Genomic DNA, 17,226 nt, shown 5'->3' with positions numbered 1-17,226 from the left:
ACTAGAGGTTGACAAAAAACAGTATTGAGAGGAAAGTACAATTGTCTGGCTGGTTTTTGGCCTAAGTTTCAGCAATTCTACAATGTCTGAGTATCAATATTTTTTACAGTACTGCCTATCTGGTGTATGTGACAATAAAACATCTATTTTTTCATCAATCTGTCAACGTTGTAACCTTGTTCAGAGGGTCAACAAAAAATAGAGGGTCAAAAAAATAATAGCTTGGCAAAAACATTTTTTTTAACGTCTTCCCATTTCAGGATTTCAACTAAAATTGCCCTATAAAAACACTTTACTTTGAGGTTCTTACATGTTGGCTTTAAAAGTAGATAGAGATTGACCTTGACTGCACCAGGCTTTGCAAAGTGTTTACTTACCCAGCCAGAAATCTATTAGCCGCTGTATGTGTCTGTGTGACTCATCTCTCTGGCTCTTGGGCAAATTCTGAAAGGGTTTAGAAATGTAGCCTTCCAGCTTTATGGTATTCTCAGCTAACACAATGTCTGGTCTGCCTGAACCAACTTCCTGTTTTTCATTAACTGGAGATTGAAGGTAATTTAGGACATGCTCTGTTTCTGCATCTCTCTCTCTCTCTTGCTCTCTCTCTCCCCTCACTCTCTCTTGTGCAGTCTCTCCCTATTCCTCCCCCTTTCTCTCTCACTCTCTTTCTCTCTCTTTCTCTCTCCCTCTCACACACCTCAGCATGTTGCAAGATGTTGCAAGTGTTTCCTAACCATGTGACCTGAAGAGGAAAAACTCCATGCCCTTATTTATGAACAGTAGCTACCCAATGTGAAGACCTACAGTATTTCCCTTCCAGTTGTGAATCAGCCCAGTTCTACTGTACATGTTCTGCTTCTGCTGTAGAGAGATGAGTCATCAGCCAGTAGGCTGAGGCTGGGGCTGCAGCACCTGCAGACAGTCACCACACCACAGCACAGTCAGACAGTCACCACACCACAGCACCTGCAGATGTAGCAGTGTGATGTTGTTCCCCTAGATTACGCACCAAATTGCACACAAGGACCAATTCAAATAGGCCAGGTCAAGAGGGGATGTTAATAATTTGATAATAATAATAATAATTCAGTGTATTTTTTTATTTAATTACAGCTGCATAGCTAATGTTTTTATTTGGTGTACAAACACTTTTTCATACCAATATTGTACATACAAGTGATTGTAAAAGTTTTGTATATTTTGGTTTGGCCCATCGCGGGTTATCTGTATTCCCATACCACTTTATCGTTCTCTTTTGCCTGACCCTCGGCTAGCAAGGTATGTTGTCCTTGGCTCCGAAACTGTTTAATATAAAACCGTCATAAGGTTATACAATGTACTGTTTTGCAACCATACGTTTGTTATAGTGTGGACAGTAGGAATTTATGTTAACAAGTTTCACATAGCTCACTGACTGGGGTATCTGTTGTAACTTCTGAGTACTTGTGACAGTGGTTGAGTGAGTGTCCATGTGCTCGCGCAGGTGCCGGAGAGCTGTGACTGCACCAAGGGTAACGTGTGTGTTGTCTCTTCGTGTGCAGGTATGTCTTTTATTTTGTCAGAATTATGTTCTGTATAGTTTTACTTGTATATGCTGTTGTGCAGCGAGTGTGTGCACGCAGCACCTGTTAATTCCTTTTGGCGCTCTTTTGCCTGACCCTCGGCTAGCAAGGTGCCGGAGAGCTGTGACTGCACCAAGGGTAACGTGTGTGTTGTCTCTTCGTGTGCAGGTCAAATAAAAAGATTTCAACGAGCAGACCATCAGTTGTGGCAGCGTCCTAATTAAAAATACACAACGCAGAATGAACCACGCTACAAACTGGTGCCGCGACCTGCCGACTGGTTAGCTCAAGCTGACCACCGGAGCTGTGCATGTGGAGGAGATGCGCGACCCGCGCATGCGCACTTGTTGATGGTTTGCTATAAGTGAATGTATACTGTAAATAGTGAAGGTGAATGTAGCATATTCACTAGATAATTGTATTGGTGTTCATTTGCATGTTTTGAGGGAATTTGTTTATTGCATTTTTTTTGTATTTGTATGCAGTAAATTACATTGTAGTTTAGTTCTCTATTGAGCCATGGAAGACTCTCAAGTCCATAAGATGAGTTATGCTGGGGATTTTGGTGTGGTTAGTGTGGGTAGAGGGAGGGGTGTCTATGCATTTACACCATTGGTACAGTCAGCTCCTGGGAGTAGAGTGGCTGCTAGTCCTGAGTTTACAAGCACTGGGAGGGGTAGGCTGTTTACTCCACCTGACCAGGGTCTCCCACCTCTGTCTCTTGATGTACCATTGTCCCCAGTCCTCAGTAATAATGGGACACCGAGTCAGCTTAGTGACCTTATTAAGCAGATTGGTTCAGAGATAGGAGAATCTATCAGAGCGAGTTTACTGCAGCCTGGGGCTTCAAGTCTTTCTCCTGCCCATTCCCCTGAACAATGTGGGTCAACTTTTATTGATGCGTCCAAGCTGAATCTGGTTGTGAAGTCAGAGGTTAGTGCTCCACCTTTCTTCAGGGGTGATGGCTCAGATAAGTACTCTGTCCTGGAGTGGGAGGAGCTAATGGGAGTCTACCTAGAGAAGAGGGGTTACACTGGGTCTGAGAATGTTGGGGAGGTGATGTCTAGGCTCATGGGGAGGGCACGGGATGTGACCAAAGTCTGGATGCGTAACAACCCTGTTGTCACAGATGTTAAGGCAGTGTTCAGTGTTCTCAAGCAACACTTTGGGGATACTGTCTACTCAGGTATGCCATTAGCTGATTTCTATTCAATGAGACCATATGCTAATGAGGGTCCACTAGATTTCTGGATTAGGCTTAACAAAGCTGCAGAGGCAGCTGAACAGTACCTTGTAAGTGAGGGTAGAACCTTGCCCAATCAGTGCTCAGAGTTGGCAGTCATGTTTGTACGCAACTGTCCTGATAAAGAGTTGGCCCAAGTGTTCAAATGCAAACCCCTTCGTGACTGGACAGCCAGTGAGGTACAGGATCGTTTGGATGAACTGCTAAGGGAGCGTAAAGCATGTAGAACACAACTTTCACAGCAGGTGGCTGCTGTCTTCGACTCCCCCCAGGAGGAAGTGGATCCTGAGAGCAGACCTAATGTGTCATCTTTTTCTCGATGTGGCCGTGAACCAGAACAGGCCCAATCTGTATCTGAGGGTGGGACATTAGAGAAAGTTTTGAGTATGCTAGAGAAGGCTCTTGTCAGCAATACTCAGTCTGTGAACAGAGGGCCCCGTAAACAGTTCCCCAAACGTGAGCGTGAGTGCGCTGTCTGTGGAAGCACTAATCACTGGACCAAAGCTCACTGTCAGATGCACCAGCTGTGTTTCAAGTGCTTCTCTCCTGGCCACATGAGCTTTGACTGTAGTGAGACTGGGAAGCGAAAGAGCCCTGTATGTGGACAGACTGGCAGGTCTCAGGAAAACTAGAAAGTCTCCATTCTGAGGAGGGCAATGTGAGGCAGTCTAATTTTTCCTCCACTGATGATGATATCCAATCTGTTTATTCTTATTTTTGTGAGTCAGTACCCAAGAACAACACAGTCATTTTTCAGAACACAATGAGAATTTCTCAGAATGACAGTTTGTTTTACACCACCGTGCTAGTACAGGATAAAGTTGAGCTGAAGGGGATGTTAGATAGTGGGTCCATGGCTACTACTCTGCGCGCAGATATTGTACCTCGGTTGAGGGAGGCAGGAGTGGTAGAGGGGAACTTTCTAGCTCCTTCAGACATCATACTGGTGGGTTGTGGTGGGACGCAAACTAGCCCAGTGGGCATGTGTGACTTGAAACTACAGCTTTATGGCTTCAGTTATGTAGTCCCAGTGCTGATTGTAGATGGGCAGGTTGATGAACTCATTGTTGGCACTAACGTGTTGAAGTCTCTGATTAGACAGTTCAAATCAAATGACAGCTACTGGCGGGTGGTGGGTACGCCAGGTCCCTCTGGCCAGTGTGAGGACAGCCAGTTCCTGCGTCTCCTATCAAATCTGGAGAGATGGAGAGGAGACTCCATCCCAGATAAAGTGGGCACCATTAAGTTGAAGAGGGCAGTAACGCTCCAACCCATGAGTGAGCATCTGGTGTGGGGCCGCTTACCCCCAAAGACAAAACTCTCTGTGGGCAGTACTGTTGTTGTCGAGCCCAGCACGTCTCGTTGTGTGAATCGACACATACTAGTAGGGAGAGTAGTTACGCCTCTGTGGGGGGATGGATGGCTCCCTGTGAAGATTGTGAATCCAACAACTTCGCCAGTTACCCTGAGACGAAATGCTAAAGTGGCAGATGTGTACCCTTGTATTGCATTGGAGGATTTTGATGATGTCAAGCAGCAAGCTGCTTACCAGAACGTGGCAAAAGTACAATGTGACAGCTCACATGGCAGTCTTACAGCTAAGAGTTCAGTTGGTGGCAGTGTAGTTAATGACAACAGTACACTGAGCAATCTTGGACTTCAAGGCCTGTCTGTTGAGGAGTGTCCAGTTTCACAGTTCTGGAAAGACAAACTTGTCGGCTTAATTGAGAAGTATGACACGGTGTTCTCTAGACATAGCCTGGATTGTGGAGAGGCAAAAGAGTTCTGCCATCGCATACGGCTGACTGATGACCGCCCATTTCGATTACCTTATCGTAGGCTTTCTCCAGCTGATTACCAAAAACTCAGGGAAACACTGGATGATATGGAGGAAAAGGAAATCGTCAGAAAATCCAGCAGCGAGTATGCCTCACCATTGGTGCTGGTATGGAAAAAGAATGGGGACTTGCGTCTATGTACTGACTTTAGGTGGTTAAACGCCCGCACAGTGAAGGATGCTCATCCACTGCCTCATCAGGCTGATGTACTGGCGGCGCTGGGAGGTAATGCCTTCTTCAGCACAATGGACTTGACATCTGGGTACTACAATGTGCCACTGCATGAAGAGGATAAGAAATACACTGCCTTTTCCTCTCCTTTAGGTCTGCACGAGTACAATCGTTTGCCTCAGGGCCTTTGCAACAGCCCAGCTACTTTTATGAGAATGATGCTGACCATCTTTGGGGACCAAAACTTTCTAAGTCTCCTTTGCTATTTGGATGATCTGATGGTTTTTGCTAAGACGGAGGAAGAGAGTCTGCAGAGACTTGAGATGGTTTTCCAGCGGTTGCAGGAGCACAATCTTAAACTGTCTCCGTCTAAGTGCAAGTTTTTGAGGAGGTCTGTTAAGTTTTTGGGCCACATCATTTCTCAGGAGGGCGTAGCCACTGATCCTGCTAAGGTTCAAACCATTTTGAATGTGACTGAGAGTGAGATGATGGAAGCTGATGGTGTCACTCCGTCTCCTAGCAAAATCCGTTCTTTCCTTGGTATGGTAGTATACTATCAACACTACATTGAGAATTGTTCCATGGTTGCTAGGCCATTGTTTCAGCTGACTACAGGTCAGAAGAAGCCTAGGAGAGGCAAGGGCAGAAAGAGGCCTGGTCCCTCTCGCAGGCTCACTGCTGCAGACTGGACTGCTGAATGTCAACTCGCGTTTGAAGCTTTGAAAGCAGCACTAGTTGACCAGGCACTGCTGGCTCATCCAGATTTTTCTCAGCCATTTTTGCTTTCTGTTGATGCATCTACTAGTGGTTTGGGAGCTGTACTATCCCAAGTGCAAGATGGGAAGGTCATAGCCAGGCCAATAGCTTTTGCTAGTAAATCTCTTAATCATGCACAATCCAAGTATCCTGCTCACCGGCTGGAATTTCTAGCCATGAAATGGGCCATTCATGATAAGTTCAGCCATTGGCTGCGAGGGCATAAGTTTACGGTGTGGACCGACAACAATCCACTCAAATATATTCTTACAAAGCCGAGACTTGATGCATGTGAGCAGAGATGGGTTGCAAAGCTGGCACCTTTTGATTTTGATATCCAGTACATACCAGGGCCCAAGAATGTCGTTGCTGATGCTTTGAGCAGAGAGCCATTTGTCCGCTCCAAAGTTCTGCACCGACTGACAAGAATTCCATATGATGTCCTGCTGGAGGAAGCCAGAGGTCTTCGACTGGATGATGTACAAGACATGTTCCGTCTCTCCTGTGAGCAGCCCGAGGCTGGCTGTGGAACGTCTATGGCTCCTGGGAGTGAGTTGAGTAGAGCTGGAGACGATGTCAGTGGGTTGGTTTCCTGTGAAGAGGTGTCTGCTGTCCTCCAGGCCCATCGCCGATGGGATGATGGTGCCACAGTGAGGGCCGTTTCACATGTGCAGCACCTTGAGAAGTTGATGTCCATGGGTCAGAGCCCTTTACCTGTCCTTACACACAAGGAGCTGTATGATAACCAGTCACTGGATCCTATCATCAGCAGAGTAATGTTCTTTGTAGATAGAGGCCGGCGCCCATCTAGGAGAGAGCGAGTCTTTGAAGCTAAAGAAACAGTTTATACTCTAAGACAGTGGGGGAAACTCACCACGCGGTTAGGGATTCTGTATCGTGTCTCAAAACACCCAGTGAGTAAGAAGAAAATATTCCAGTATGTTGTACCTGTGTCTTTGAGAGGCCTTGTGTTGAAGGGAGTTCATGATGATGCTGGTCATCAGGGTCAGCAGCGCACATTGTGGCTCACGAGACAGCGGTTTTACTGGGAATCTATGGAGAAGGATGTCAAGGAATACGTGGCCCACTGTAAGAGATGTGTGTTGAGTAAAGCACCTGAGCCTGAAGCAAGAGCTCCACTTGTCTCCATTGTGACAACGGCACCTTTAGAACTTGTGTGTATTGATTTCTGGACTGCCGAAGATTCAAACAACAAGTCTATTGATGTGTTAGTAGTGACTGATCACTTTACTAAGCTGGCCTGTGCGTATCCATGTCCAAACCAGTCTGCTAAGACTGTTGCTCGTGTTCTCTGGAATAATTTCTTCTGCATTTATGGGTTCGCTGATTGCATCCATTCTGACAGGGGTGCTAACTTTGAGAGTTTACTTATTGCAGAATTACTTCAGTTATCTGGTGTTGAAAAGTCCCACACCACACCTTATCATCCCATGGGTAACGGTCAAGCAGAACGTCTGAATCGCACACTGGGTGGGATGATTAGAGCTCTGCCAGCTAGGTCTAAGGCTAAATGGCCTCAGATGTTGAACACATTGACATTCTCCTATAACTGCACTGTTCATGAGACTACTGGGTTTCCACCCTTCTTCTTGATGTTCGGACGCACCCCTAGGTTGCCGGTAGATGTTATGTTTGAAAGTGTGCTGTTGGATGGGGACACAGTAGATGTGGATAAGTATGTCCAGTCTCTGGGTGAGGATCTGAGAGAGGCCATGACATTGGCCCAGCAGCATGCCAGTAAGCAACAAAAGAGACAAGCCGAGGTCTACAACAGACGGTCTAAGGGTCACTCGGTGCAGAAGGGAGATAGAGTTCTACTTGCTAACAAGGGGGAGAGGGGCAAGAAGAAACTGGCTGATCGCTGGGAGAGTGTGGTGTACATAGTGGTTGCAAAGAACAGCTCACTGAACACATATCGTATCCAACACCCTACCACTGGACGCATCAAAACTGTGCATAGGAACCTGATTATGCCAGTCAACTTTCTGCCTTTACCTTCGTGGGAGGAACCTGAGGGTCACGGATCTCTATCGAGTGGTGACGTGATCTCTGAGATGTCTGCAAAGTCCAGCCAAATGGATGGGAGTGACGCCAGGACTGTCCACTGGGTAGCAGGCCTTCCTGAGTCTTCTGGGAGGATACTCCAAGAGGATGGTGAAGTCCCGGCTGATGGAAGTGAGGTGGAACAACCGTATGAAGTCCCCTTAAGTGAGGTGTGCTCAGCAGAAGTGGACCAGAGAGATATCCCCGAAGCCTACAAGAGTTCTGATTGCGAAACTCCATTCAGTGTGGATGATGTTACCTTGGTTGAAGATGCTTCGTCAGTGTGGTCTGTGACAATCTACCAGGATTCTGATCAGTCGTCTGACACTACTAGTGTTGAGTCGGTAACTGAAAGTGGGCTGGCTCCGGAGATCTGTAGTACTCCCCATCCTGAGGTTAGACCTCTGAGCAGGGTTAGTGCTGTCTGTGACATTCCTGCTAGGTTTGTGGGTGAGGGTGTTCGGACTAGACTAGGTAGACTTATTAAGCCAGTGGATAGGCTAATCCAAACTATGTCTACACAGGAAATGAAACAGTTCTTGGTTTCTCAGTGACGGTAGGATATTGCCTACCTTTTCTTTTGTAGGAATGTAGGAATCTAAGCATGTCTTAGAATGATTTGTGGGTTTGTCTAATATATTTGACAATTCATGTAACTTTGTGTGTAGTCCATCGGCATAAAATGTATATGGCATTTTTCGTATACGGTTGAATAAGGGATTAGCTACCCCTTATTTTTCCTAATCCTTCGCGGGATAGCTTTTCAGCTGATCGACCATTTGTGGGTCTAGAATTAAGGGACTACACTGGGTTACTCTGTCGCCCTGTGGGTGTGAATTTTCTTTTCTTTCTTTGCTTTGTTACCTTTGAGGTAGTGTGTTTTGTTTTGGGCCTATAATCTAGTGTAAAACAGTGGGGGTGAATGTAGCAGTGTGATGTTGTTCCCCTAGATTACGCACCAAATTGCACACAAGGACCAATTCAAATAGGCCAGGTCAAGAGGGGATGTTAATAATTTGATAATAATAATAATAATTCAGTGTATTTTTTTATTTAATTACAGCTGCATAGCTAATGTTTTTATTTGGTGTACAAACACTTTTTCATACCAATATTGTACATACAAGTGATTGTAAAAGTTTTGTATATTTTGGTTTGGCCCATCGCGGGTTATCTGTATTCCCATACCACTTTATCGTTCTCTTTTGCCTGACCCTCGGCTAGCAAGGTATGTTGTCCTTGGCTCCGAAACTGTTTAATATAAAACCGTCATAAGGTTATACAATGTACTGTTTTGCAACCATACGTTTGTTATAGTGTGGACAGTAGGAATTTATGTTAACAAGTTTCACATAGCTCACTGACTGGGGTATCTGTTGTAACTTCTGAGTACTTGTGACAGTGGTTGAGTGAGTGTCCATGTGCTCGCGCAGGTGCCGGAGAGCTGTGACTGCACCAAGGGTAACGTGTGTGTTGTCTCTTCGTGTGCAGGTATGTCTTTTATTTTGTCAGAATTATGTTCTGTATAGTTTTACTTGTATATGCTGTTGTGCAGCGAGTGTGTGCACGCAGCACCTGTTAATTCCTTTTGGCGCTCTTTTGCCTGACCCTCGGCTAGCAAGGTGCCGGAGAGCTGTGACTGCACCAAGGGTAACGTGTGTGTTGTCTCTTCGTGTGCAGGGCAAATAAAAAGATTTCAACGAGCAGACCATCAGTTGTGGCAGCGTCCTAATTAAAAATACACAACGCAGAATGAACCACGCTACACAGACAGTCACCACACCACAGCACAGTCAGACAGTCACCACAGCACAGTCAGACAGTCACCACACCACAGCACCTGCAGACAGTCACCACACCACAGCACAGTCAGACAGTCACCACACCACAGCACCTGCAGACAGTCACCACACCACAGCACCTGCAGACAGTCACCACAGCACCTGCAGACAGTCACCACACCACAGCACCTGCAGACAGTCACCACAGCACCTGCAGACAGTCACCACACCACAGCACCTGCAGACAGTCACCACACCACAGCACCTGCAGACAGTCACCACACCACAGCACCTGCAGACAGTCACCACACCACAGCACCTGCAGACAGTCACCACACCACAGCACCTGCAGACAGTCACCACAGCACAGTCAGACAGTCACCACACCACAGCACCTGCAGACAGTCACCACAGCACAGTCAGACAGTCACCACACCACAGCACCTGCAGACAGTCACCACACCACAGCACCTGCAGACAGTCACCACACCACAGCACCTGCAGACAGTCACCACAGCACAGTCAGACAGTTTTTCATCCTCAGCTTACCCACCACCTAAGAGGGTCACGGCTCTCAGTCTTTGTTGCTGTCAATTCTTTTTACATTGACTCGAACAAGTCATCCCATGAGCAAACACAAAAAAAGAGTCGCCCCTTGGATGGTATGATATGTTTCATGATGTAATATGTTACTTTTATGGCATGACACGTGCTGTCATCTGGACCCTGATATGTCTGTCTTTATACAAGCCTCATAAGATAAATAAAATAATCACCTAGGAAATGATCAACAATAACTGATTTAAAATGACTGGTATCTTGCATAATAATGGAGTGAAATATTTCATGTAGTGAATAGATGCAGTAACCTATGCAGGAGACCAACCCCCCACAATTGCTTGTCAGAGGGCTCCCCCTTGTGGAAACACATGACATCATGAAGTTAATATACTGCCTCACCATTAGCATTAACTCCATCAATAAATCAATACTGTTAATTAGTTGTTACCTGAACAATGATGTTAGGGCATATTTAGATAAAACAAACCAATCTATAACTTATCATTTATGTTATTGTTGAACATCTCTCCTCTAGCAACTTTCCTCCACTTCTGCCTCCCCTGCATCAGAGGGAACAGCAGGCTTTTGTGTTGCTTTACTTTTGTCCCTGAGTTCCTGTATGATGTCACAGCTGTGATCCAGACTCTGTCTGAGGTCCAGCAAGTCTCTCTGCATGCCTTCCAGGATGTCCAGCTTAGACAGCTTCTTGTCAATGGATGACAGCACCTCCTGGCCACCATTATTTACAAGATCCTCCCCAACATCATTCAGCTCTGGGCTGTTGCTGGTGAGACAGTCCTCCTCCTCTACTATGAAAGACCCCATGGTTTTCTTCCACACCATTTCAAAATAGGAGTCAATGAAGGATTCAAGCTCCTCCAAATTACTGTTCCCCCATTGGTCAATCAAGGCCTGCAAGCCTCCTGTTCTGGCAATCTCTTTGAGGGTCCTGTCCCTCAGCCTGGGGTGTCCAAGGGACTGTGTATCGACAATGTCTTCCTGTTTCTTCACCAGCATTCTTTCTGGTTCTTTGGGTTGCTCAACCAGGAGGAGAGCTTGGTGTCCTGGAGAGAACAGGGTGACCGGTTTTCTACCATTCTGTCCATTCCATCTCAGATGATGGCTCTGAGTAGATCCAGTGTGGAGACAGTCTGGGAGGTTCACCACTAGCGTCTGTCTGCCCCCCATGTTCCACATCAGCCCCTCCTGATTCCCCTGAAGCACACTGGCCATGCAGGACAGAAACCCCTCCACATCCAGGATGGAGTGATTTGCTTCAGTCCACCATCCTCCGCTGGCTTCTGGTAGTGCCAACTCCTGTCCACCAAAGTCTGGGGCTCCTGAGTCATCTGGGGTTAGAAGGTCCTCTGAACTAGCCACCTCACACACTGCAACACAAGAGAGCTCTGTCAGAATAAATCGTAAATACATCATGAAATGATGCACTGTAAGTTCTATCTAATGTGCATCAGTCTTGCTTACCATCATGAAAGGGAGCGTCTGTGTGGTTTGCTACAAGGACCTCTATGCCCTCTCCCATCACTCCATCCATCTCTGGCTTCTGCATCACTGTGAGACTCTTCCCAACCTGTTCTCTTCTCTGTAGAACCTCCAACCTCTCCTCCACCAGCATCTCCTCTATCTTCTGTAGCAGCTCAGTGACCTGTGCACCAGTCCCCTGGCTCTTATTGTCCAACACGTGATATCTGTTGCCACACTTCTCGACAAGCCTCTGGAGGGGCTCTCCCTCACTCTCAATGCGCTGCTCGATGGTCGTGTCCCCCAGCCAGTCCCCAAAGGTGAATAGGACCATGGTTCTATTCCATACTTTCTCTCCGAGCGCCTCCAGGTGTTTTACTGCTGTTCTCCAGACAGTGTGGCTGAAGGAGGAGCTTACATTCACCACCACCAGGACCACAGTTACCCCAGAGGCTGAGGGAGACATCAGGGAGCCAGGACCCACTGACAGCCAGCCTGGTGGGTCCAAAACTGTCACAGTCTTACCCCTGACCTTTCCTTGTCCTTCCACACAGTCAGTGGCATGGCACCCTACTTTAAAGTGCTCTCTGCCCAGGATGGTGTTTCCAGCAGAGCTCCTGCCTGTGTTGCGGCCACTCAGCAGCATTATTCTCAGCTCTGAGGGACAGTAGAGCTCCCCTGTCACAAACAAATAAGAATACTGTCATGTATAACACGTCTGCTGTGGACATAAAATGTATGAATACAAAGTGTTTCATTCACATTGTCAGATTTAAAGCTCTATGAACGAATGGAAAATGTTCATCCAAAATATTTCACACCAATATGAATAGAATCAGACACCTAAAGTGCATTTTGAGAGAGATTGATTTAACTCACCTAATAGAGATCGGGCAGTCTCTCTTTGTTTCTGCCTCCTCGTCAGTCTCTCTCCTGCTCTTTTCTGTTCTTCCCTCCTCTTCTCCTCCAACTCCTGCAGAATGCCACTCTCAATCTTACAGTAACAACTGCTGTTGCATGACATCAGTTCCTCAATCTTTCTCATCAGTTCCATAACCTGAAATCCTGAGTTGCTTCTATTGTTGAGGACATGATACCTGTTGCCACACTTCTCCACAAGCCACTGGAGGGCCTCTCCCTCACTCTCAATGTGCTGCTCGATGGTTGTGTCTCCCAGCCAATCCCCAAAGTTGAACAGGACGATGATGTGAGCCCAGACTGTGTCTGTGATGAGCTCTAGGTGCTCCTGCACAGCTCTCCTGTAGGTCTCTGTGAAGGACCGGTCCACACGCACCATCAGCAGGAGGGCATGTGGACCAGGGGAGCAAAGAGATACACTACACACTATCTCCTGTCTGTCAAAAACAGGACTATCCTGAGAGAAGTAATTCATCCACCAGCCTGGAGTGTCCACCACAGTGACTTGTCTCCCAGCAACATCCCCTGCTCCCACCATGCATTGCGCTGTTCTCCTTCTGACCTCAAAGCTTCCTCCTTGACCCAGGATGGTGTTTCCTGCTGAACTCTTCCCTGAGCCCCGAGCTCCAAGCAGCACGACTCTGATTTCGGAGAGATGACATGACTCCCCTGGTAGAAAAGAAGGAAACAATGCAACATCATAATAGATAGTGCTTTACGCTGTCATTTTTTACAAGGAGCACATGTGCGCCTAAGTTGGGAAATGTAGGAGCACAATGAGAAATATTGTTTTATTTTTTATTTTTTATTTCACCTTTATTTAACCAGGTAGGCCAGTTGAGAACAAGCTCTTATTTACAACTGCGACCTGGCCAAGATAAAGCAAAGCAGTGCGACACAAACAACAACACAGAGTTACACATGGAATAAACAAAAGTACAGTCAATAACACAATAGAAAAAGTCTATACACAGTGTGTGCAAAGGGCGTAAGGAGGTAAGGCAATAAATAGGCCATAGTAGCGAAGTAATTACAATTTAGAAAATTAACAAGGGAGTGATAGATGTGCAGATGATGATGTGCAAGTAGAAATACTGGTGTGCAAAAGAGCAAAAAAGTCAATAAAAACAATATGGGGATGAGGTAGGTAGTTGGATGGGCTATTTACAGATGGGCTGTGTACACCTGTAGCGATTGGTAAGCTGCTCAGATAGCTGATGCTTAAAGTTAGTGAGGGAGATATAAGTCTCCAACTTCAGCGATTTCTGCAATTCGTTTCAGTCATTGGCAGCAGAGAACTGGAAGGAAAGGCGGCCAACGGAGGTGTTGGCTTTGGGGGTGACCAGTGAGATATACCTGCTGGAGCGTGTGCTACGGGTGGGTGTTGTTATGGGGACCAGTGAGTTGAGATAAGGCGGAGCTTTACCTAGCAAAGACTTATAGATGACCTGGAGCCAGTAGGTCTGGCGACGAATATGTAGCGAGGGCCAGCCGACGAGAGCATACAGGTTGCAGTGGTGGGTGGTATATGGGGCTTTGGTGACAAAATGGATGGCACTGTGATAGACTGCATCCAGTTTGCTGAGTAGAGTGTTGGAGGCTATTTTGTAAATGACATCGCCGAAGTCGAGGATCGGTAGGATAGTCAATTTTACGAGGGTATGTTTGGCAGCATGAGTGAAGGAGGCTTGGTTGCGAAATAGGAAGCCGATTCTAGATCAATTTTGGATTGGAGATCTGGAAGGAGAGTTTACAGTCTAGCCAGACACCTAGGTATTTGTAGTTGTCCACATTTTGAGGTAATAAAGCTAGAATCCTTCATTTTTGAATTACAGGTCTCACAGCAAAATATTTTGGCACATATGTGAGTAAAATGGTCACACTGTAGAGCCCTGATAGAACAGAAACATTCTAAAATCTACTGTTGGCAATATGGCAAAGCATTGTGTCCTAAGAACCATCTCAGTGATAACTCACCATTGAGCAGAGATCTCTGTTTCTGCATCTTCATCAATCTCTGCTGAGCCCTTTGTTCCACTATCCTCTTCTTTTCCTCCACCTCTTGTAAAAACAGTCCCTCCATTTTAAAATAGCTGTCACTATTTTCTGTCACCAGTCTCTGCATCTTCCTGAACAGCTCTGTGATCTGATTTCCACCTGGTCCACTCTTCAAGTTGAGGCAGTGATACCTATGACTGCATTTCTCCACCAGCCACAGGAGGGCCGTGCCTCCTCTCTTGACTTGCTGCTCCATGTGCATGTGTCCAGGCCAGTCTCTGCAGGTGAAGACGACTATACAGTGACTCCACACTCTCTCACTGAGGAGGGCCAGGTGCTCCTCTACAGCCCTGCGACGCTTCTCACAGAACACTGAGTGTGCCTTAATGACGATAAGGAAAATATGGGGTCCCGTGGTGCACAGAGAGACACTGCGCACTATCTCCCTTTTCACCAGCTGGGGCGTGTCCTGCACCTTGAAGTCACACCACCAGCCAGGTGTGTCCACCACAGTAACCCACCCACCTGCCACCTCTCCCACCCTCCTAGAGCACGTGGTCCGCTCCTTGATGACAAACTCCTCCCTGTCCAGCAGCACATTGCCCACTTCGCTCTTCCCAGAGTTTCTGCCGCCAAGAAGGACAACTTTGAGGTCTGAGAGAGACACAAACAAGAGACATGAGAGACCGAGTTACTGTTCATGCTAGTGCACATTTTGTGTTATACTGCCTGACATTAAGCTTCCATTTTAAAGGGACTGTCATTACCACAATGATTAACGAATAAATTGTAAAAAACACACACGTACAGTCACAAGTACATACACAAACACACACACGTACAGTCACAGGTACACACACAAACACACACACTTATAGTCACAAGTACATACACAAACACACACACACGTAGTCACAAGTACACACACAAACACAAACATGTACAGTCACATGTACATATATAAACACACACACATACAGTCACAAGTACAGTACATACACAAACAGACACAGATAGCATGCATGTGTGTATTACACCACTATGAAACTACTGATAACGTGGTGTATTGACAACTTGATCAGATGTCTGTCACATGTTGCTTTATCGCACACAGTATTATGTACCTGCTGCACACAGTATGTACCTGCCACACACCGTATGTACATGCCACACACAGTATGTACATGCCACACACAGTATGTACCTGCTACACACAGTATGTACCTGCTACACACAGTATGTACCTGCTACACACAGTATGTACCTGCTACACACAATATGTACCTGCTACACACAGTATGTACCTGCCACACACAATATGTACCTGCTACACACAGTATGTACCTGCCACACACAGTATGTACCTGCCACACACAGTATGTACCTGCTACACACAGTATGTACCTGCTACACACAGTATACATACAGTACATGGAGATATCATAAAAACATGAATAGTTGCTATAAGTAATGGTAATGTTGCCTAGAAATATCAGTACACGCACCACATTGATAGAAGAGGGCAGTTAATCATCTTAACTTACATTAAACTGGCCATGTTAGGGTTAGAGTAATACTTTTACACTGATTGATGCTAAAGTTATTAAAAAACTTCACAAGCCATGTGTAAATTGTCCTTTATATACCGTACAACCTTTTTCTCAAGTTGATATGTAAGACAATTGAGATGAAAAAACTTACCACATGTTGATGAATCTCTGGTTGCCATTTCTCTTGATCTTAAGCTTTATCTGTGCTTAGTTTCTCCCCAAAATTGTTGCAATCCAACTCATTTTAGTCATGTCAATGCCCAATAACAGTCCTTTTACTTCTGGCTAACAACAGTCCTTTAACTTCTGGCTTACAACAAGTTCCTGAAAGACTGGGGTGTAGCTTTTACTCTGAAGGGCGTGGACACTTGCCTTGATAACTTGTGATGTCTTTATGAGTCTGAAGGTGGGCAGTAATAAGCAGTAATAATGTTGTGTTTATAACCAAATGGGACGAGTTGTGAAGTTGTAAATATGAATTGATATAATATGAGAATTAACTGAGAATAAAAATGGGTTTAGTAGAAAGCAGATTATTCAGTAGACATTCCTATCGGTCCTAGACTATGGCGACATCATCTATATAAATGCAGCTGCCACTTCATTAAAGCTGTTAGTTGCAGTTTATAATAGCGCACTGCGATTAATTACGGGCAACAATTTTAGTAATCATCACTGCATTCTCTACTAGAATGTTGGTTGGCCCTCTTTGATGTCACGTAGGTTGATATATTGCTATGTTTTAATTTATAAAGCTCTTTTACAAAAAGACCCACTGTACTTAACATCATTACTAAACTTTAGACATACGAGCTACCACACCCGGTTTCAGGGATGGCTAACTCTGGAAATTCCTTTGGTCTCTACTGAGTTTTCTTGCACCTTAATTGTGGAACAATTGGCCTCTAGGCCAATTCAGAAAGCTGATTGAGGACCTTATTACTGATGAATGTGTTTGTTTTTTATGACCGGGTTTTTCTTTCTGCTTGCATTTTGTATTTATATTTTGATGTGTGTATTTTCTGTAATTTGTGTAATTCAGGGCTAATCTGTAAAATAAACCTTGGTCTCAGTATGACTCACTGATAAAATAAATGTTAAATAAAAAAATGTACTTCCCGAAAATTGTAATTTCCTTAGTAGGTGATGTCAGAGTTCAGCATGTGGGAGAAGTTGGAGCTCAGGGATGACAGACAAGCTTCCCAATAGTAATTACCAGTTGGAGGGCCATTCAACTGGATTTTTACCAGTTGTATATGTGGTAAATACTACTTTCCCACTTGGTTATGAATGCAGCATAAGTAA

The 17,226-nt window shown here is 45.6% G+C and overlaps 1 protein-coding gene and 1 long non-coding RNA gene across 2 annotated transcripts; one reads left to right on the top strand and one right to left on the bottom strand.

The window, feature by feature from the left end:
* Positions 1-837: 837 nt before the first annotated feature.
* LOC139574525 (uncharacterized) lies at positions 838-9,343 on the top strand. Its single transcript, XR_011674790.1, has 2 exons — positions 838-1,915; positions 9,068-9,343. It is a non-coding gene; the product is annotated as an uncharacterized lncRNA (long non-coding RNA).
* Positions 9,344-10,088: 745 nt separating this feature from the next.
* Positions 10,089-15,056, bottom strand: LOC139574514 (uncharacterized; the record flags this gene model as incomplete). Its single annotated transcript, XM_071399175.1, has 4 exons — positions 10,089-11,364; positions 11,459-12,133; positions 12,335-13,042; positions 14,351-15,056. Coding segments are annotated over 4 exons (2,946 nt in total), but the record flags the coding sequence as incomplete, so codon positions are not given.
* Positions 15,057-17,226: the final 2,170 nt, after the last annotated feature.

This window comes from Salvelinus alpinus, chromosome 1 (genome assembly GCF_045679555.1).
Source record: "Salvelinus alpinus chromosome 1, SLU_Salpinus.1, whole genome shotgun sequence".
NCBI lineage: Eukaryota > Metazoa > Chordata > Actinopteri > Salmoniformes > Salmonidae > Salvelinus > Salvelinus alpinus.
Note: the sequence above shows the minus strand (reverse complement) of the source record. Positions and strands in the feature narration are given on the sequence as shown.